Source organism: Heptranchias perlo, chromosome 15 (assembly GCF_035084215.1).
Source record: "Heptranchias perlo isolate sHepPer1 chromosome 15, sHepPer1.hap1, whole genome shotgun sequence".
NCBI classification, from domain to species: domain Eukaryota; kingdom Metazoa; phylum Chordata; class Chondrichthyes; order Hexanchiformes; family Hexanchidae; genus Heptranchias; species Heptranchias perlo.
In genome coordinates, this window is record NC_090339.1 from 51,989,568 (window position 1) to 52,012,115 (window position 22,548).

The window sequence follows — 22,548 nt, forward strand, 5'->3', positions numbered from 1 at the left end:
TTCCTAACTTCACTCCTGGAAGTCCTGGCCCTAATTTTTAGGCCATGTTCTCTAGTCCTAGACTCCCCAACCAGCGGAAATAGTTTCTCTCTATCAACTCTATCAGTTCCCCTTAATATCTTGAAAATTTCGATCAAAGCACCCCTTAATCTTCTAAATTCCAGGGAATACACCAATGCGCACATCCCAGTGGACTAAGGTTTCTGTTAGAGGCAGGTGGAAGCTTCATTAATGGCATTCAAATCGGTTCCAGAGTCAGCAGGCTGCAGGATTTAAAGAGGTCAATTTGGATATTGCTTTTTCGTCATACAATATGCATGTAAGGTTGCATCATCGATGCCTGGCCCAATCCACTGCTAAAAAGCAGAATGGCCTGCCGCTGTCCTGCTAGAAGTTCCCCTGAGGCCTTTCTTGAGACGAAGAAATTTGACAACTTTGCTATTTTCAGGTCCTAAAGGAGCCGTAGGCGCTGTAAATAAAGGCAACTGATCTTCTCCCAGATCAATTACCTTTGTCTGGCAACCTTCTGTGGCCTTCCCAAGCTCCTCAATGCCACCTGCCACCTCTCAGCTGACAAGAGTTCTGTTGAGGCCTTATATCAGCATATTGGACAGAATTTTCAGGGTGGCCCAGCTACTCCTCAGACAGTCCCTTTCAATGTAGTGGGGGGAGATGGCGGAAAATTCTCTTGCTTCCCTTCACCGGAATTTAAAGCAGCATTTTGCATGGGGTGGAATCCCAGTAGCACTGGGTTCCATCCCAAATTTCGTCCGCCGTTAAGAGATTTGCCCACTCTCCGCCCTGGTCCCAGATTGGAATTTTGGAGCCAGTATCATTTTAAACAAACCTTGATTTCGGGATGCGATCAACTCACTGGACGTAGATCTAAGGGAAATTGGTTTAACTTGACAAAATGATTTTGCAGAACCATTTTAGCAACTGTTATAATGAACACAATATTTGCCTCCCATTTGAGACTGGATATTACTCCACCGCACTGTCGTAGGCTAAAAACAGAATTCTGCCACACAGTGTCGAAGGAGAACGTAGAGAGTAACATTTCATTTCCTCGTATTCATGTCTCTTTTACTTTTCTGCAGGCTGCACCGATGACATCATGACCAGTGACCACTCTCCTGTTTTTGCCACATTTGAAATTGGGGTAACATCCCAGTTTGTGTCTAAAAAAGGTAAAAAGAACCAAGTGAGGACATGTTGTGCCCAACAATGGGGTTTCGTCAATAGCTCAACAAATGGAGCTGAACAAATAATTTAAAGAGTGAGGGACTGGGTGGTATTATTGTGGGTACATTAGTATTTCACCTCTTGCATCTGAGTTCAAATCCAGATCAGAGTGATGGGATAAAAGTTTCTTCTGTCTGTGAACTCAGTATGGGGCACTCTCAAAATGGGTGTGAAGGCAGCCAAGTGGGCATGAGTTACAGCAAGAAATTGCTGATAGTTGATTAAAAATTGTCATCGGTACATCAGAGATGTGGGATTATGGAACTGCTACAACGGTGCAATAGGGGAGGCTTTTCTCTGTTTGGCACATTGTTGAGGCAGAGCAGAGGGAGCTTTACCCTTCCAGTACTTAGTTGCATTAAAAAGGGGCAAGTAAGGTAACAGGGTGTATAAGGAGAGGGATAGAGTACAGATCAGAAGAGGTTATATTGCTTAGTACTATGTGACGTTCTCCTCACCAAATTAAAGGTAGGTATTATTGTGCTTGGAAGAGACGAGCAACCAGGTTGATTCCAGATATTGGGTGTCAAAGTTATGAGGAAAGGTTAAAGAAATTAGGTTTGTCCTCTCATAATTGATTTTTTTTTCAAGATAACAAAGGAATTCACAAAGGTGACAGAATTTAAATAAAAGGGGACACAAGTTAAAATTAGGAAGTTAAGAGTGAGAAGGGAAATCAGCAGGGACTCAAATTACCGAGGGCAGCCATTGAAATATACAGCACATAAGTGTTCAAGAGGCTATTATATTTGTTTCTGGAGTGACAAAGGATTGAGTAATATGGTGAGAAAGCGGTGGGGTTAAGATTGATTAAAAAAGGGTTAAGTTTGTTGGGCTAAATAATCTTTTATGTTTACTGATAGTTCTTACGTTCTTTTTATTCTGACCAAGCTTGGCCCAGAAGTACATGATGCTGACACTTCCATTTTCCAACAATGATATTTATCACTTCGATGAGTATGTACACACACAAGAAAAACTGGAGATGTATGTTTTTGAAATTTAGTATGTTTAAGATATGATGATATACCCTTGTATGTTGGTGAGGTTTTTTTTGCAGCCCAATTAATTATATTTATTTCTCCTTCCTGGTGTGTACAGGCCCATGTAATAGTTCCAGTCAGGCCTGCATTGAGTTTGAAATCATAGAGGCCATCGTGAAGACAACATGCAAAACAAAGTTCTTCATTGAATTTCACTCAAGCTGTTTGGAAGGTATGGGAGTGTTTAATACCCATATTTCAGCCAATTTAACTGGACATTGCCACCATCAGGGCTCCATTTTAAAAATAAAAACAATTGTCATTGAGTTTCCCTGGTGGCTCAATGAATAGATACACATTCAGTGTGATAGTGAACCCTACCGATAAGGACAGTCCTAAGTTTCATGCTTGGTTTATGGTAAGCTACTTGATCGCAGCCCAGGTGGCTGTAGATGGACTACAGTTGGCCTCAGTGCCGCTGGTCGAATGAGCGAAATATTTCAATCAGCGTTCTCACGACTGATTACTTCCTATTCCTGATTAGTGTCCAGTGACCCCTGCTGGCAAACATGTGTGGACATTGGGGAAAGACAGGATATGACTTCACCGTGACATTATCAATGGTTGTATAGCTTTTTGGTGCCCACAAATGAGGAATGGCAACTTGGATGAGCAGAAGAAAGTTTTGCACACAGAGGGTTGTGAGGCTGCGGAATAGGAACATAGGAATAGGAGTAGGCCATTTAGCCGCTCGAGCCTGTTCTGCCATTCAATGAGATCATGGCTGATCTGTGACTTGCAGATGACACAAAACTTGGAAGTGTAGTGAACAGTGAGGAGGATATCACTTTTCTGCATTACCTAATACAATTCTATATAAGCTTCTTTCTTATCATTTACATTAGTTTTAATGAGTTATTTTTCCACAGACTGATACAACTCCCCTACTTGGTTACAGTGCCTAACCTTCCAGATCCAAGGTCTTTCTCAGACAGGTCCTTATCTTCATGTAAGGCTAGAAGGCCTTCCTCCTAATAAAAGGAACAAAGGGAGCATTTGTGCATGTTCTGTATCTGTGATTATATCGATAGTTTCACTCTTGTTACTATTCTACCAAGTGACACTTTCAATTATAAATCTGTACCATTCCATACCATTCTCCTGCTTCTGAAAAGGATGATGTATTCCCTTCTGCAGAATTTGTTATCAACTAATTAAAGTTCTCTGCAGTATGCACTAGAATGTCTTTTAATTCCATCGATTGCCTGAACTGACGATTGCTTTAAGGTTCGTCTAAATTCAATAGGTGAGGTGAGGTGAGAGTGACTGCCCTTGACATCAAGGCAGCATTTGACCGAGTGTGGCACCAAGGAGCCCTCGTAAAATTGAAGTCAATGGGAATCAGGGGGAAAACTCTCCAGTGTCTGGAGTCATACCCAGCACAAAGGAAGATGGTAGTGGTTGTTGGAGGCCAATCATCTCAGCCCCAGGGCATTGCTGCAAGAGTTCCTCAGGGCAGTGTCCTAGGCCCAGCCATCTTCAGCTGCTTCATCAATGACCTTCCCTCCATCATAAGGTCAGAAATGGGGATGTTCGCTGATGATTGCACAGTGTTCAGTTCCATTCGCAACCCGTCAAATAATGAAGCAGTCCGAGCCCGCATGCAGCAAGACCTGGACAACATCCAGGCTTGGGCTGATAAGTGGCAAGTAACATTCGCGCCAGACAAGTGCCAGGCAATGACCATCTCCAAAAAGAGAGAGTCTAACCACCTCCCCTTGACATTCAACGGCATTACCATCGCCAAATCCCCCACCATCAACATCCTGGGGGTCACCACTGACCAGAAACTTAACTGGACCAGCCATATAAATACTGTGGCTACGAGAGCAGGTCAGAGGCTGGGTATTCTGCGGCAAGTGACTCACCTCCTGACTCCCCAAAGCCTTTCCACCATCTACAAGGCACAAGTCAGGAGTGTGATGGAATACTCTCCACTTGCCTGGTTGAGTTCAACTCCAACAACACTCAAGAAGCTCGACACCATCCAGGACAAAGCAGCCCGCTTGATTGGCACCCCATCCACCACCCTAAACATTCACTCCCTTCACCACCGGCGCACCGTGGCTGCAGTGTGTACCATCCACAGGATGCACTGCAGCAACTCGCCAAGGCTTCTTCGACAGCACCTCCTAAACCCATGACCTCTACCACCTAGAAGGACAAGGGCAGCAGGCACATGGGAACAACACCACCTGCACGATCCCCTCCAAGTCACACACCATCCCAACTTGGAAATATATCGCCATTCCTTCATCATCGCTGGGTCAAAATCCTGGAACTCCCTTCCTAACAGCACTGTGGGAGAACCTTCACCATACGGACTGCAGCGGTTCAAGAAGGCGGCTCACCACCACCTTCTCAAGGGTAGTTAAGGATGGGCAATAAATACTGGCCTTGCCAGCGACGCCCACATCCCATGAACGAATAAAAAAAATAGTTCAGTGGTCACTGCATTTAAATTGTCTTAGAAAGAGAAATGAATAGCAGTATAACATTAGCGGACTAGACAGTATGATTAACCCTTTCCTTACAATAATCAATAAGTGTTAACACACCTCCATTCATCTCTGCTATTCTGTTGATTTGACAACACGATTGAGTCCTGGATTGAACTCCAATTGAACCAATCAGTGTAGAATCCTTGCAGTGATACTAAAAGGGTAATTTGCTTCATAAAATTTAACTAACAGGTTTAACATCAATATTGTGGTATGCTTTTCTGTCCTAGTGCCTCAATAATTTTTTTCTCCAGCAGTAATGACATTTCCAACTGGACAAAAATCATGCCCAAGATCTTTTCTGAGGTGACTCTGCCCTTAAATGCAGTTATGGCCTGCAGTGACTGAAGTAATGACCTGTACACTATGAATAATTAGCATGTTAACGTGTATGCTTGAGTACTGTGTACAGTTCAGGTCACCGCATTATAGGAAAGATGTGATTGCACTAGAGAGGGTACAGAGGAGATTTACGAGAATGTTGCCAGGACTGGAGAATTTTAGCTATGAGGAAAGATTGGATAGGCTGGGTTTGTTTTCCTTGGAACAGAGGAGGCTGAGGGGTGATTTAAGGTGTACAAAATTATGAGGGGCCCAGATAAAGTGGATAGGAAGGACCTATTTCCCCTAGCAGAGAGGTCAATAAGCAGGGGACATAGATTTAAAGTGACTGGTAGAAGGATTAGAGGGGAGCTGAGGAAAAAGTTTTTTACCCAGAAGGTGGTGGAGGTCTGAAAGGGTGGTAGAGGCAGAAACCCTCAACTCATATAAAAAGTACCTGGATGTGCACCTGAAGTGCTGTAACCTACAAGGCTATGGACCAAGTGCTGGAAAGTGGGATTAGGCTGGGTGACTCATTTTCGGCCGGTGCAGACACGATGGGCCGAATGGCCTCCTCCTGACCATGAATTTTCTATGATTCTACGATTCTCTGATATATGAAATCCCTCTGTCCAGTATTATAACAAAGACATCACATGTTTAATGAGTGCTTGGCCTAACAGAAAAATATGTAAATGTTTTAATAATGCATACTTTTCCAACATTCACTTTTTTTCATCACAGAATTTAAGAAAAGTTTGGATAATGGTACCCAGGTCTGTATTAAACATGGGTTCCTGAGAGTGGAGTGGTCGGCACACCAGCTACCAATGGTAGGTCATGGCTTTAGCCTAGCTGAAAATTATAACACACTGATCAATTACTGTAAACTCAACAAAGTAATTGTGTCATTATGTTGGGATATGATTGTTGTGAAATTGTTTAACCAATGTTTCCAGGACATCCCAACAGCTCAGTAAATGCATCGGGGTGCTGCTAATCAATCCCTGATCTGTGCAAAATGAACTGATCCCAATCGGAGCTGTGCTCGAGGCACCACAAATGGCTTCTGAATCTCGACTGGAGAAGAGTAAAACCAGCCAGGATTCTTACTCCTGATTGATCACCAGTAACCTCTGCCAGAAGCTGGACGTATGTGGATACTGGATAAGGATAGGGTGACTGCCCTTCCATTTTCCAATTCCAATAGCCCAGTTTTGCCTAGTAATTTTGATTCATGAAAAGCGGATGGGAAAAGTTCAATTTTTCAAGTGCTACATTTAAAAATAAGTTGGGCACATGCAAGAGGGATCCCATTTTGCATTTATACCCACAAGCACAGATTCATCTCAGAGTTAGATGTGCCCAAATGTGCATCGTCTTTATTAAAAATAGTCCACTCCATCTAGATTTGGCCTGGGCAGCAGGTCATAGCCCTAGGTGCGTATAATGTTGGCTTGATTAAGGTGAACCTAGAATTGGCATTTTGTTTTAAAATTGTTGTTGGTTGTTGATTAACAGTTTTAATTGTCAATTCATGGGCATTTCTTAAAATATCAGTTTTGGTCTCCATACTTAAGAAAAGACATACTTGCTCTCGAGGCAGTACAAAGAAGGTTCACTCGGTTAATCCCGGGGATGAGGGGGCGGACATATGAGGAGAGGTTGAGTAGATTGGGACTCTACTCATTGGAGTTCAGAAGAATGAGAGGCGATCTTATTGAAACATATAAGATTGTGAAGGGTCTTGATCGGGTGGATGCAGTAAGGATGTTCCCAAAGATGGGTGAAACTAGAACTAGGGGGCATAATCTTAGAATAAGGGGCTGCTCTTTCAAAACTGAGATGAGGAGAAACTTCTTCACTCAGAGGGTGGTAGGTCTGTGGAATTTGCTGCCCCAGGAAGCTGTGGAAGCTACATCATTAGATAAATTTAAAACAGAAATAGACAGTTTCCTAGAAGTAAAGGGAATTAGGGGTCATGGGGAGCGGGCAGGAAATTGGACATGAAGCTGAGTTCGGATCGGTCAATGCCCTGTGGGTGGCGGAGAGGGCCCAGGGGCTGTGTGGCCGGGTCCTGCTCCGACTTCTTGTGTTCTTTAGATTTGTGGTTGGGATCAGATCAGCCATGATCTTATTGAATGGCGGAGCAGGCTCGAGGGGCCGATTGGCCTACTCCTGCTCCAATTTCTTATGTTCTTATGTTCTTATGTTCTTATAATACACTCTACACATTACGGGGCACTGACATCTGAGGGCTCTGGAACGCCCAGGACACACTGCACAATAACCAGTCTCTGAAGATGCTGGGAAGCTTCGAGCCAGCCCTTCAATTGTGCTTTAAGCTCATTAAGGCTCCAACTGTGATGGGAGCTAGAGAAGGTCGCATAACTCACATTAAGTGAAAGAAAGAACTTGCATTTATATTGCGCCTTTCACAACCTCGGGATGTCCTAAAGTGCTTCACAGCCAAATATTAACAATAAACACACAAGAGTATAGCCAATTAAAACTGCCAAACCAGTGGCAGTTTCAATACCATGGTTGGGTTGGAGAGCCTGCCAATGTTCACTTTCCAGGCTTGCATGCAAAGAATAGCCACTTGGCTATGGGAGGGGTATAACTGTTTAAAGCACTGTCCCTCAGCATGAATCACCACCAGAAAGGGAGTGGAGAGAGGAGAAAGTTGGTGGATGGTTGAGAGGGAAGGGTGGGGTGGGGGGGAGAAGGATACTCAACTGGAGGGTCATGGCTTAAAATCTATGCATGCTGTGCAGGTATATACCATCACAGGTACTTAATAATTGATTTTGTCTCTGACCTATGATTATTTTTCTGTAAATCGCATTCCTTTACAACCTCTTCTGTGCAGCCTTGAAAACATTATCTTTTTGACCCCATAAATGCTTTGCATTCACTGGGTCAATCAGATAATTACCTAATATTTGATGGAAAGACATGGGGGAAAAATGGCAAAACTGCAGCAGTGTGTCTGGCCTCTATGAAGCCAGCACTGGGAACTACCTACTTTGTCGAGAGGACTTGCTGAAGGGGATTTTCCTGGCTAATGTTGCTTCCAATATGTCTACAGCAGTGGCCATTCAAGCACTTCTGGGTTAGGTACAGCACGGGTTTGATCCAGAGTAAAGTTCCCACTAAACTGTCCCATCAAGGACACCCAAATCAGGTATTGCACAGGCTAGCTGCAGAGTAAAATTCTTACATTGTTCTGCCAAGTACACCTGGATCAGATGCACCATGGGTTCGATGTAGAGTAAAACTCCCTTGATTCTGTTCCGACAAGTCCATTTCTGTTAACTTAACTTCATTAGAGCTTTGAGTGTCAGAATTATCCTTATCATCCTTTGACTTCAAACCCACTGCAATTCATCTAAGTCGTTTAGAAATTAGAGTGTCCAAAACCATACGCAATTATGACCCTACCAAAAGATAATTTAAACTTTTGTCTTCTAATGAAATGCTGTTGATAGAGATAGGGACTGAGATACAGACCCGAAGCAAAGCGTAATTAAATCCTGGACAATTTATAATTACAATTTTAACCTCACTGGACTCTTTTTCCAGCTACTCACTGTTCACTGTTGTTCTCAATAGTTGTCTCCAATTCTGTCTGATATTGAGTACCTACAAGACCAGCATCTCCTGCTGACCATAAAATCCACAGATGGCTATGAATCCTACGGTAAGTTATAGCTAACTTAGCTTTCCAAAAGCAGAAAAGTTTAGTATAGTTCTATAATATAAATGTGTTATGGGAAAGAACACCAAAGATGGAGAGTTAGCAAAATATAAAGGGATAAAATTGGTTATGGCCTGTTTTCAGGGGCAATTTTACATGATTTTGGTCTCGCTACCGTCCTTTTTTAAGTGTAAACAGGGCAATAGAGTCATCAAAATTGCCCCTTATACCTCTTGTTCTGCTGTATTGAAGTAGTGCTTCAGATTTGCCTTATCTCTACTGCTTAATATTTTGTATACCTTTATATGGTAGTCCTCTCTGTCACCTCATTTCAAGGCTGAAGAGTCCTGGTTTCTCTAGTTTTTCCTCGTCACTCAATCCTGTGATAATAGGTACCAGTCTTGAGGCTCATCTCTGCTTTGTCTCTTGGTTTGAATGTTTGCCCTGTGTCTTAGTTCATAGGGGTACATAAGAACATAAGAAATAGGAGCAGGAGTAGGCTGTATGGCCCCTTGAGTCTGTTCCATCATTCAATAAAATCATGGCTGATCTTCGACCTCAACTCCACTTTCCCACCCAATCCCCACATCCCTTGATTCCCCTAGAGTCCAAAAATCTATCTGTCTCAGCCTTGAATATATTCAATGACTGAGCATCCACAGCCTTCTGGGATAGAGAATTCCAAAGATTCTGCGTGAAGAAATTCCTCCTGAATGGCCGACCCCTCTTCCTGCGACTATGCCTCCCAGTTCTAGACTCTATATCCAGGGGAGACAATCTTTCAGCATCTACCCTGTCAGCCCCCTCATAATCTTATATGTTTTAATGAGATCACCTCTCATTCTTCTAAACTCCAGAGAGTATAGGCCCATTTTACTCAACCTCTCTTCATAGGTCAACCCTCTCATCCCAGGAATTAATCTAGTGAACCTTCGTTGCACTGCCTCCAAGGCAAGTATATCCTTCTTTAGATAAGGAGACCATTTTACAAATCTGCACTGCTGGAAGGGAGCTTTGCTCACCAGGAATCCATGGGGTAGAAATTGGACCTCATTGCAAACATTTTACAGACGTAAAATGGGCGCAATGATGGCCAATGTCAGGGACCAACGTCCTGCGCCCCAAAGACACCTAAAAGATGTCCGACTCGATATTGAGTCGTGCCATTTTTCAGGCGCATGCGGCAGCCTCCTAAAACAGGTGTTAGGCTCCTCATTAGCATAAAAGGGGTCTAACGCCTCTTTTAGGACCCCGCTGGGAAATTGGGCTGCCGTGAGTGGAACAGGCACAGGGCCTGCTCCACTCGGGTTTTCGTGGCGTGGAAGCAGCCTAGCAAGCGGCCTTTACCAAAAAGGTAAGTAACAAGTAAGCTCCACAGCACTCCTGGAGCTGCTGCCAGCCTGCAATCACTCCCCCTCCTGTTGTCCTACCCCCTCAGGACTTAACCTGAGGCATGAGGCAAGTGAGTAGAAATTAGATTCATTGGGAATGTGCGAGTTACCTCAGGAGGCACGACAGTCGCCGGCCGCTTGCCCAAATAATGTTACTGAGGCCCGAGGCCCAATTTCTGGCCAGCCTCAGGCCTCCCGGTTAGGGTATGGGATCAGGTGCACCTTACCCGTGCCTCCCTTTAAAATTGGGGCCAAAGTGTCTGCTGCCAAGATATCTCTAACCAGCAGCTCTAAAGCATAAAAAAGGTAAAAAAGTGACTGAGAAATGCTGATAACTGTACAGAAATCTCCCATAATACCATTTCAGAGTGTGTGACAATTCAGAGGCCGATATTTTCACTTTAATATACTTTCTTACAAGACTGACCTCCGCTGAATCCCCGCTTCCTGTCCTTTTGCAGGTGAGTGCTGCATTGCACTGAAGTCCGTGATTGGAAGCACACCACAGAGGTTTGAGACGGGTCTGTCTCACCTGGGAGATGAGTCAGGATCGATCCGTGGAACGATAAAGGTCGTTGTTCCTGCTGAACGTAAACGAACTCGGGAACGTCTCTACGGTAAGTTCTTCAGATGCCGGAGTTCCCAGTGTTTTGTATCACTGTGAACGTTCACTGGCGTTCTGGTATTTCAGCGAAATAAGAGCCGATGAAATATTTACCCTCATGTCTTTTTATGGTCTCAAAATCCCATGCATCACCTGCACGATAAACAATTATTAGGCAGCTGAACTGCTTGCAATGTTGTTCTGGAGGTGATGTCCCCTCTGATTTTCTTTCCCTCTCTCCCTATGTGGAAGTTCCTGGCCTCCATCTCCCTATAACGGTGTGGTTGCTGAGAATGGCAACTTAGCCTGTGGGGGACTGCAGGCATGAACCCAGCAGTGCTGCATGTTGGTCACTCCAACACAGTCACCCTCAGATGTTTTTTTTTCTTCCAAAAAAGTCATCTCAGACCCCCTTGTCCCCAGTCAGATCAGAACAGATGGATAAAATTGAAAAGGTTTTAGTTTCTCTAGAAATGTTATGGAATAGAAAGTAAATGTAGAAGATTGTTCCAATAAGTTTTTACAGCTCCACAGAAGGCTATTTGTTAGCTACACCATCTACTGATCTGAGATATTTCTTCTTCTCATTTGTAACAGAATGGATCAGTTCAGAAAGAGATGGGACCAGACCCCCAAAAGATAAAGCCGTATCTTCCAAACCAGTGCAGGATTACGCTGGGTAAGCAGCTTGTATTGTGGAATAAGTGTTGGAAACTCTTCGAACTGCCAGTGCTGCATCTTTTCCTTTAATATGCATGCATATTTTTAATTATCTCCTGACTCTATAGGTATTTATTCCCACCAATGTTCTCCTCATTCTCTGTTGAAGGCTCTGACTCAGGCTAGGCAGCTCATCACCACCTTCGCAAGGGCAATTAGGAATGGGCAATAAATGCTGGCCTTGCCAACGACGCCCACATCCCATGAACAAATAAAAAAAAAATTCCGTGAGTGTTGCCACCCTCCAGTACCTTGTCCAAGCGGTCATTCTTCATGTGTGAGGCCGGATACTAAATGATGAAAGGATATTCGACTGTATACGGCATCACTGTTGAGCCAAATCTTGCCCTCACCAGATGTCCATACATATGCACTCTAGGAACAGAAGCCCAGTCCATAGTTCTTGAAGGAAGATAAAAATAAAGCAAACTCCCAAATGCTGGAACTCTTAACTAAACACATCAAATGTTGGAAATGCACAGTAGGCCAGTTAGCATTTGAAAAAGAAAGAGAGGTTAACATTTCAGCTATAACCCTTTATAGGAACTTAGGAATTGCTAGATGAAAAAAGACCAAGGTCAGTCTAGATCGCCTTCTACCATCCTAGTAGTTGAATAATACAATGATGATGGAGTTGTTGACTAATCATGGCAATCAATCTCTATCAATTAGTCTACAACAGATCCAGACATGAGGCGAAGAAAACTCATAGTGGTGGAAAGCTTTGGGAACCATAGGTCCAAAATTACTTGATCCCCCTAAGCATGCTACCATATGTCATGTCTCAAATTACTCATATAGTGTATCCCAGACTATTATTTTCTGAAAGAGATCTGTCTAATTTGCATTTAAATAATCAACACTATCTGCTTCCATTGTCTTCCTGGGGAGTTGGCGGAACTGATATCACTGTTTTATGATGAAAAACCTCAGTGAGCATGAACAACATCTAACTGCTTTTTTTTTCTCACCCTCGACCCTCACAACTCAAGACCACCCAGTGTCTGCCCAAAATGTATTTACAACCATTTCTGTTTTTATATCAGTGTTATCTGGTCCTTCCATGGTGTTTTGAAGTCCTTTTAACCTGACTTACTTGCATGGTCAGTGATGTCAAAGTCTGTTAAAGGAGCAGGAGCATTGAATGCTCTTTTGCGTTTCTGAAGGGAAAAGAGACTGAAGAGCAGTGCATCACAAGTGACACTATGACCTGTATTTGTAAACAAATGATAATGGGAATGCTAAAGACATTTGAATGAAGATGATGCCTTTTAAGAAGAAGAACTTGCGAAACAAGCCAAGGATTAAGACGATCAGATTTGTTGTCATGCACTAACTCATATCTGATGTGCCGCACACAAGTCCCTGATCTCAGCCATTAGAAGGAGGCACAGGACGGAGAAAGGAAGAAAGGGAAATTTACAGTGAATTGTCCCAGGTCATTCTTGTGCATCTCATAGTGTCCAGTTGAAGACTGGACGTGGCAGAGATCTGGTGTGGTTGAGGGCAATGTGATTTGCGAAAATCCTTTTGTTAAAAATGATTTTCTCATCTTTTATTCCCTCGTCTCTTCTGAAGCTGATGACTCATTCTGGGCATTGTTCACTACCAGCAACCCTCTTGTACCATCTGGATGCCACATGACAAAACAGCTATTCTTTGTGACATCCAGATGGTGAGCATCTGCAGGCTATTTGACGATGGGGCCAACTTCAGCCAAGCCCGATTCTATCCTCAACCAATATTCTCACGTGCACACTTTCCAGCATAGACTAGGGACGGGAACCCCAGCTGTTTATTTCTCTCTCCCTTTCCTACCGCAGAGACATTGAGGTCAATTGTAGTAGGCTTACTGCCACTCAGCTGATATCAAACAGCTCTGCAGATTCAAGAGATTAAAGTGAACTTTCACACTAAACCAGATGGGAGCCTATGGGAGAATCTTAAGGGACTGAGAACTCATGAGGGAGTGAGAAGAGTTTTGCCAAGAAATTAAAATGGTTTGAATTGGAAAAAGATCCTTCAAAAAGCATATTTTTAAAACTGTAAAGAACACCACAGTACAAAACTAGCAGCAAAAAGTCTGAATTGTTTTCATGACCTTTGATCATTGATCTGTAACTTCACAGGAGCGGTGGGAAGAAATTTGGTCAGAGCTCAGCTTTCTCTGAAGTCGTCAGTGCGATGTTTTCCAATTGGCCTGATGATGGCACTCATCTTGGGGCGGCTGCGACAGGAATTAAAGGGAAGGGAAGTGAAGAGGCCACTCAGCCGAGGTATGTCAACTATCATCATATATGAGATTGTGTTGAAAGGGGTCTCTTCTCACCTCCTTTCTTGTCTTAGCCTCTCTCTTTTAAAAACTGGAATGTTGGCGGGCTGTATGGTACAGTGGGTTAGCACCCGGTCCTGTCACCTCTGGGAGCTGGGACCAAATCCAGCACACAATAAAGGAACTTAAGTTTTTTTTATGCTGTCTGTAAGAATTCAGTGTGAAATGAGTTTGGGCAATCCGAACCAAGTTCCTAATGGGCATGAGTTCATTGTAGGAAACTGCCAAACATTTGGCACCAAAGTGACCATGATATTACTATTTCCCTTACCAGCCTAGGGGAAATGAAAATATTAATGAGTTTCTGAGAACAAGGCTGAGGTACATTTTTGGAGCAGAGTAAAGTGATCTTTACTGCACTCTACCTGATGTAAGAGTGTTTGCTGATGCTGGGTGCCTGAAGTGGAAAGTGTTCCATTATCCAGAGCTGACATCCTTCACCTCAATGAGCACAGAAATGTCATTTTTTTTTTAAATGGTTAAAGGGTAGACCAACCATCTAAAATAATGACAATGACTGCTTGGTGTTGCCCTCATTGTTCTTCCATAAACTCTGTGCTCATCACAGACAGTGGAAGGAGGGAGGTGGTGAATAAAAGGGCAAAAAAAACTGGGGAACAATCCTAGAGAGGACTCGTTCTGTTTTAGCTTATTATGTGTAATAAAACTACTTGGCCTGTAGCCACAGGAGGTCAATACGTAATCCCTTGTTATACTGATACTGAACAGCAGAAACAGCATTGAGTACTGGTTGAAGGATCTTTTATATGGCACACCTGTGACCTAACTAAACAGGTCTTTGAAAACATTTACAATTTCATTAAAACAAAGCCGCAGGAAGCCTTCCTGCATTTGTTTACCGTGTTGCTACACATAATAATTAGAGGAATTCACCCCCTTTAGGTCCAACATTGTCACCCTGCCAATATCAGATCAATGAAATCATTTTTTCTTAAAAAAACGATCGCAAATTACATTTTTTTTATCCATTCAATTTTCTTCCCTCCTCCCTGAAGGAGCTGACTTGTGTTGGGGTATGGTGCCATTCAGTGCCTCATCCAACCATCCATTCCTTATGTAAGAGCCTAGCCCAGTCAGCAGGCTATCAGGCTATTCAACCATGTAGCCTTTACTTGATGGCCACAGGATTTCCATCAAAAGTAATTGGATACCAATCAAAGATGGGAATCCTGGCAGATTTTATTGCCCCATCCTAGCCCAGGGTGATCAGGGCCAATTGTAATGGCTGTACAGCTACCCTGGCTGTGTGATTAGCTAATTCAGCAGAGACCAAGGTTAGGATGTAGAAAGTTTCCGTTATGTATATCTCATCACCACACTGGGCAAAACAATTTGACAACTGAGCCATCGGAAGCGAAGTTCTTTTTATAGCATTTTATCTTATACAAAGAGTTTAAGCCTTGTGAGGACTTGGTTTCACACAGAGTAAAGGCTGTAAAACATATTTCACAATACTTGCATGTAAATGCAGTGAGGATCTTACGCCCGTTATGTAATTCTATGCATTAAGGTGAGGGATGCTTGATGACAGGGCTGGGGCTATTCTTGGTCAGGGGGTACTGGGGCCTTTCAGGGAAGAGATGAGGTGTGGCAATACGTTACAGCAGCACCAAACCTTTGTTGGCATTGCACATTGTAAGAACCATGTCCTCAGCAAGTAGCCCTGGGGGCTGGTCTGGTTATGGGTCATTGGGAGAGGGGTTGGAAGGAGTGTTTGTTCAGACAGAGTCTCGACATCTGGGCGGTAATTTTGGATTGGTATGCAGCAGAGATTTCCACCGGTGCTAATTGAAAATGGGTTTTTATACAGCTTTAACAGACATAAATTTCTTTCACTTACTCAAAACTAACATGAACTGAGGATAAACAATAAACTTGCACTCCTTAACAACTGCATTCTTCATCTGAATCATATCTTTATTGTTTTGTTTTCAGGATGAAACAAAGCAGCACTGCGGAAGATGATTCCCACTTGAACAGTTACAACAACCCAGCTTATTTTGTACTTGAAGGAGTCCCTTACTCTCAGCCTGGAACAGGCTGTCAGGAAAATGCAGGGATTCCGGTGTCAAAAACTATCCCCAGGAATAAGCCACAACCTCTTCCTCCAACAGGGTTGGAGAAGCCAAGGGACCCCTCCTTCCGACACTTAAACAATGAAGGCGGTTCCTCAGAGCACGAAGGTTTACGTTACAACCATGATCAACCCCAACACTCCTTCCCCAAAATGATGGAAGTTGAAATGCAGAACAACCCTCTTTATGCCAGTTCTGCGGATGTATGGGGTAAACCTCACCAGGCTCCACCAGCTAAAGTCAGCCAAGATTGGCACAAGAATGTGACGTCAACCAGAGACCCCCCAGAGTTCAAAGCCCGCACCACAGCGCCGAGAAGCTTCAACAGGCCCCAGGTGGTGGGGAAAAGTGGGCCTCAGGCTTCACTGATCAATGAGGTCAGAGACAAAATCTGTGAAAGGAAGCCAGATGACCAATCTCTGTCCATCCTCCACATGGCGAAATCTTTGAGCGATAAGGACCGCCAGTCCAACAGATGTGACCTCCCCCTTCCTGTTCGAGAACGGCCAACCAAAAGTCCCCGATTGCCAGCTAGAAACAAAGCGCCAGAGGTTCAGCCTCGCTCCACACGTTTGGATTACGGGCATCAGAGTGTGCCTCCACCATTGCCAGTCAAGAGCAGAACGGTAGACACCGGGGTATGGCATTAAGTAAAACAAAACAAGATCATTCTGATTTAACCCATTGAATAATCAAATCTGTGTTTCACCCACAACTGTGTCATTTGAGAATTTACATCTATAACGCAAATGAAAACCTAGCTCCCCAAATATCTTAGTGGATAAATACACTGCCCAGTATGGTACTGAGCCATACAGGCCAAATGATCTGAGGTTCAATCCCCAATTTGTGATGAGTTGGATGATCTCAACAAGGATAGCAATTAGGACACAACAATTGATCTCAATGACCCTGGGCTTCCGACCACATATCCGCTCCATCACCAAGACCGCCAACTTCCACCTCCATAACATCGCTTGTCTCCGCCCCTTCCTCAGTTCATCTGCTGCTCAAACCTCAATCCATGCCTTTGTTACCTCCAGACTCGACTATTCCAATGCTCTCCTGGCCGGCCTCCCATCGTCCACCGTCCATAAACATGAGCTCATCCAGAACTCTGCTGCCTGTCTCCTAACTCGCACCAAGTCCCGTTCTCCCACCATCCCTGTGCTCGCTGACCTACATTGGCTCCCGGTCTGTCAACGTCTCAATTTTAAAATTCCCATCCTTGTTTTCAAAACCCTCCATGGCCACGCCCCTCCCTATCTCTGTAACCTCCTCCAGCCCTACAACCTTTCAAGATCTCTGTGCTCCTCCAATTCTTGCCTCTTGCGCATCCTCGGTTTTCATTGCCCCACCCATTGGCGGCTGTGCCTTCAGCTGCCTAGGCCCTAAGCTCTGGAATTCCATGCCTAACCTCTCCACCTCACTTCCTTTCTCCTCCTTTAGGTCGCTCCTTAAAACTTACCTCTTTGACCAAGGTTTTGGTCACCTGTCCTAATATCTCCTTATGTGGCTCGGTATCAAATTTTGTTTGATAATGGTCCTGTGAAGTGTCTTGGGACATTTTACTACGTTAAAGGCGCTAGATAAATGCACATTGTTGCTGTTGTTGTTGGGCTAGAGAGAGGAAAGTTAGTCAGTTTTCTCACTCCTGATCACTGTACACGATTCCTGCTACAGAGTCTGTGTGCACAAACTTTGGCGGGGAGTGGCGGGGGGGGGAGATTATTCTAAATGTTAATCAGCCTTTGCATAATGACATGTTTTTCTAGTATGTGTTATAATTTACTTTTTACAAATTTAAATTTATGGGGTTTACCTTATCCTATACCATTTAATACTTTATATACATCAGTGTGGTTCCTGCCTGAACCTTGTCCTTCAAGACGGTAAGCTTCTCTCATCTTTCCTCATAGCTCATGGTCTTTACATTTGAGATCACTGTTGTTGCTTTTCTCCTCTTCAATGCCTGGATGTCCCCATTGATGTGTGGTAACCAAAATTATATACGGTACTCAAAGTATAGCCTGACAGTGCATTAGAAAGCCTCAGCATAACCGTTGTAGACATACTCAAAAAGCAGTCCGAGGTATCTAGAAATGCAATAAAAAAGTAAAGTAGTATATAAAAATCATAATGCTCCTCCATCTCCAAAAAATTAAATAGTGTTCTGCATCTCTTTAGACCTTTGACAATCGTTGCAGCTCTGGTATCGTCTCTGAGTATCTGAAGCAGTTGGGCTTGGAAAAGTATGAAGCTGGTCTGATTGAGAATGGATGGGATAACATGGAATACTGGTGGTAACTACAGCAACAACATGATACATAGTTGATAATAATAATTGCTCGTGTAACAGTATTTACACAAGTGAAGCCTACTGGTTATTATGTTGATGAATAATCTAAAGCAGATGAGAGGTGGGGGGTGCAGCTCTGTGCCTTATTGACTGCCGTATTCTCCTATTGTTCTAGAACCTGAGTTCCAATCCAGTACAGATTGGTGGGATAAGCATCTCCTTGATCTGCTACATGAAACAATCAAGTTCAACTCAGTTCCGATGGGTATAAGTCCATAGCATGAAACTGCCCATAATTCAGCACAAGTTGGAACCAAATTAGCAAATTGGTTAACATACTGTCCTTTTACCTCTGGGATCTGGGTTCAAATCCAGCCCGACTAATGGGATGAAGGTCTCTCCCAGCGGGGGTGCAGGCACATGTTGGGCCCACCCCACCGCCACCCCCCCCCCCCCCCCCCCAATGACTGCAGCAGTTTGTGGGCATTCCCAGGGCTACCCTAGGAATTCTTGCTGATGCCTCCCTCTTATGCCCAACGGTTTCCACACCTGCTGAGAGGAGACATGGGTCCCACTGTGGGCCTAAAGAAAGGCCTTTAGATGTCAATCTACAAAAAGGATCAAGTACCTTTGTGTTGCTGGCCAACAATTTCCTGCAGGGCATCCTCGGCCTTAAAAAAGGGCCTTGGTTCTGCTCCGAGTGTTCGACAGCACGGTGGGCTCAGCATCTTCTGCTGTGCCTCTACAGGCACGGCTTGCCCATCCCAATTATTCAGATAAACACGTCTTTGCAATATCTGTGAAGGCTGTGTGAAAAGTCACGAATTTTGCAGGGGTCGATTTGATGGTCTTACCTGAGGAATGTGATTTCTGTAGTAGACTTAACTGTACAAAAAATAGCTACTGATGGAGGACAATGCCTTTTTTTTCCCTTTGGTTCAGTGACATCACTGAAGAGGATTTGCTGGAAGCCGGTGTCACTGACGCCACCCACAGGATGACTCTCCTGGAGATAAGCTCTCAAAATAAGCCTTGAAGAATACTCCGCCAAAATGGAAAAAGGACTACAGGTTATGCAACGCATGCCTTATTTTTAATCTCATTTTCGGAAATGATTCTTATCTGAACAAAAAAAAACCTTGTGTGAAATATCAAATCAAAGCACATCCTGATAGTCCTTGTTTGGAAGAAACTGTGGGGCTAAAATTCCATGGAGCTTCCCACTGGTCTCCCAGCATAACTCCAGCAGGAGACCAGCAGAACCCCAGCACGATGCCAGAGATCCAATTGTACCAGGTCTCCACCGTTTCCAGGCCTTTCCTCTTTGCCTCGTAAGGGGCAGGCCCTCTGTCTGCCCTTTATAAGGCAAATGATATCTAGAGGCCAGGACCAGGGGCAGGGATTCCCTATTCTGGGAGTCCCCACTCCTGAGCTGGGAAGGGAGCCCAGCGTGGTAGTGGTGGCTGATGTGCCATTTGAGTTGAGGTATACCGTCCTCCACAAGGCCATATGCAGGCCCCACAGGTGGGATATAACATAGGCAAGTAGTCAGGACCCCCATAAGACTTTATGGCCTAGAAGTTTGTAGAATGTAGAAGGTTTACATGCGGCCTATCCAACATTCCTTAGAGTGAACCTTTGCAGGCCGCCACCAAAAAGGTAAATTTTTAAAATATGCTTACTTGAATGTGGAGCAGGGAAGAGCAGGAGTGAGGAAGTTCAGGCGTAAGTGACTTACACCCATATTTATTACCTGAGTTTCCTTGATTTGCTGATTCTGCAAAACCTCCACCGAAATCCTCTGCCACTCATTGATATAGCCCCATCCTCCATGTAAAAGAGCAGTTCACGCAAATTTCCTGCATTTATGGCAATTCTGTATGGGGTGTACCTAAAGTTTTAAGTGCAGCAGGACCCAAAGTCATATTTCTGGTGTCTTATGGCGATTTTAAAAAAAATTCATCACTGAGACCCGCATCTTAAATGCATTTTTATGGTGTCAGAATGCATTACATGAAAAATTGGAAAGCTTCTGTGATTGCATTTTCTTAAACATGCTGTACCTACCATGCATAGATTATGGTTTGATGGCTCCAAACTTTAATTTTCATATAAAAAGAGGAACTTAAAGAAGGAATATGGCGTAAATTCGGTGATTTCCCAATTGATTACACTGATTTTCCCTTGCTTTATGTTCTCGCATTTGCTAATGAGATTCTCAGCATATCTTGGTGTAAGTTGCCAATGGGAAGATCGGCATACATTTTAGTGTAAATTTTGGCGTAACTTGCCGTTCTGTTAAAGATCCCGCCTGGCTTTCATGCCATTGAAATCAATGGAATAAAAATCGGGCGGGTTCTAGAACAGGCCGGCGATCTGCTCTACCAGATTACTGCCCAGGCGGTGAAGGTGAAAATTACCCCCCAGCGTGCCCAATATTTTGACCACGTTTTCTGAGGAAGCTGACAGGCTCAAACTAGACACGTCCACACAGAGGGAGTGAAGACCGTGGGACATGATTCTCATGCATCTGATGTCATCAGACCTCGACTTTTGAGTGTCAATGAGTCCCTCACAAGCTGACCAAAGGTCCACCTTTTAAAAAGGAAGAAGATAGTGAGTGGCATACTGCTTCAATTTTAACCCCCACAGGCCCCCTTTCTTGTTAGGCGGGGGTGGGGGTTAAAATCGGGATTTCAGTCTCTGACAAGGCTTTACTTCATTTTAGCAAAACAACATTGGACATTGAATTTAGGAGAAAAAAAGATTTGTGAAACATTTGCACAATTGCACTGACATCAATGGTAGGAAAGTTATGAACTCAAAGGGGGAATCCCATAGATTTACATTATTGGTCTAAACCTACATCATGTCTTCATAAGGCAATGGAAGCCATAAATTGAGATTACATAAAATTTCTGAGGGGGTGAAATCGAAACACAAGATGTACAGTCATGCTACTTACATTCCTCCTACTACACTGCAGAGGAATGGACTCTTACCATGAACCTGAGAGATGGCATCTTCATCAAATAGCGTTTGACAATTTTATCATGGGAGCATTCCTCTTTTCACCACAACAACGCTATGCACATACGGTATGATGACCCACTTCAGTGTGATTTACTTCAACAGACAAATGAGAAAAAGTTTGCCCAAAGCTCTCGTATGATGATGATATCCCTTTAAAAAAGATAGTCATTATTATGGATTGTTAGGCACTGTACAGCTTTGTTTGAATGTTTGATTTTTATATATATATAATATATATATATTTTTTATATATATATATTTTATATATACGTATGGATTAAAAACTTATTGGAGAATTGTTATTAATAGCAGTCCACTGTTAAGTTTAACTTTGCCATTTCTCTGGGCTTTTTTAATGAATATATCGCTTGCAGTTCTGAAGAGTGTATGAATGAATTCAGAATAAAAATTATTTTTTTTGAGAAAATATTTCTTCCACTTCTCTGTGTTTAAATATGTTACAAGATCAAATCACAAAGGAGTTGGGGCTGAGTTGATTATCTCCTTCAACAAGGAGCTGACAAATGTAGGGTTAAGGACACAATTGGAATTTATCAGACTTATGTATAGACTGAGATCAAAACAGATTATCATTTATCCCATTGCTATTTGTGGGATCTTACTGCATGCAGATTGGTTGTCACGTTTCCTACATTACAACAGTGACTACACTTCATAAGTACTTTGTTGACTGTAAAGTGCTTTGGGGTGCCCCAAGATTGGGAAAGGTGCTACATAAATGCTCAGTCCAGCAACAGTAAAGAGAAAAGATGGAGTATGATGCTTTATGTGTGTACCTTTCAACAGAACTGAAGACTGCAAGATAAACAGGCATTTTAGCAGGAATGGAAAACGGGAAGAGGTAGAGAATCAGCGGATGCAACAATCATTTAGTGGAATAACTGACCTGCAAACTGTTAGATGATGTAAAAGACCATCAGTGACATGATGGAGAGATAATAAAAGGACAGAAGAATATGCAAATTGTGGAGCGAAAGGTTGAAGAGAAACAGAGAGGACCAAACAAAGAAAAATGTGAAAAAATAAAGGAGAAAAAAAGCAAGGTACAAATGCAGCAGATGTAAAATTAAAACAGAAAATGCACCAATCACAAGAAGAGAAAAGAATGCAGGTCCACATCGCGGGCTCAGATCTAAATTTATAAGCCTAATTTGATGTAGCCTAATCGGTAACCCCATAGAAATTGATGGCATTTTTCCCCACATTAAAAATCTTTCAACTCTGAAGTACAAAAAGTGATCT

At 43.3% G+C, this 22,548-nt stretch overlaps 1 protein-coding gene across 2 annotated transcripts in view; it reads left to right on the forward strand.

Moving 5' to 3' along the window:
- The window catches only part of LOC137333097 (phosphatidylinositol 3,4,5-trisphosphate 5-phosphatase 2-like), a 114,294-nt gene extending 92,580 nt beyond the window's left edge, over positions 1-21,714 (forward strand). Inside the window, exons 20-29 of one of the 2 annotated variants that reach the window (XM_067997224.1) lie at positions 1,101-1,190; positions 2,347-2,460; positions 5,855-5,943; positions 8,726-8,813; positions 10,663-10,818; positions 11,403-11,484; positions 13,655-13,801; positions 15,814-16,591; positions 18,141-18,256; positions 19,195-21,714. In XM_067997224.1, the coding sequence (XP_067853325.1) occupies positions 1,101-1,190; positions 2,347-2,460; positions 5,855-5,943; positions 8,726-8,813; positions 10,663-10,818; positions 11,403-11,484; positions 13,655-13,801; positions 15,814-16,591; positions 18,141-18,256; positions 19,195-19,288 (1,754 nt within the window). In that variant the 3' untranslated portion in view covers positions 19,289-21,714. The remainder of the gene's footprint in view (positions 1-1,100; positions 1,191-2,346; positions 2,461-5,854; positions 5,944-8,725; positions 8,814-10,662; positions 10,819-11,402; positions 11,485-13,654; positions 13,802-15,813; positions 16,592-18,140; positions 18,257-19,194) is intronic. The other variant, XM_067997225.1, reaches the window with a different exon arrangement.
- Positions 21,715-22,548: the final 834 nt, after the last annotated feature.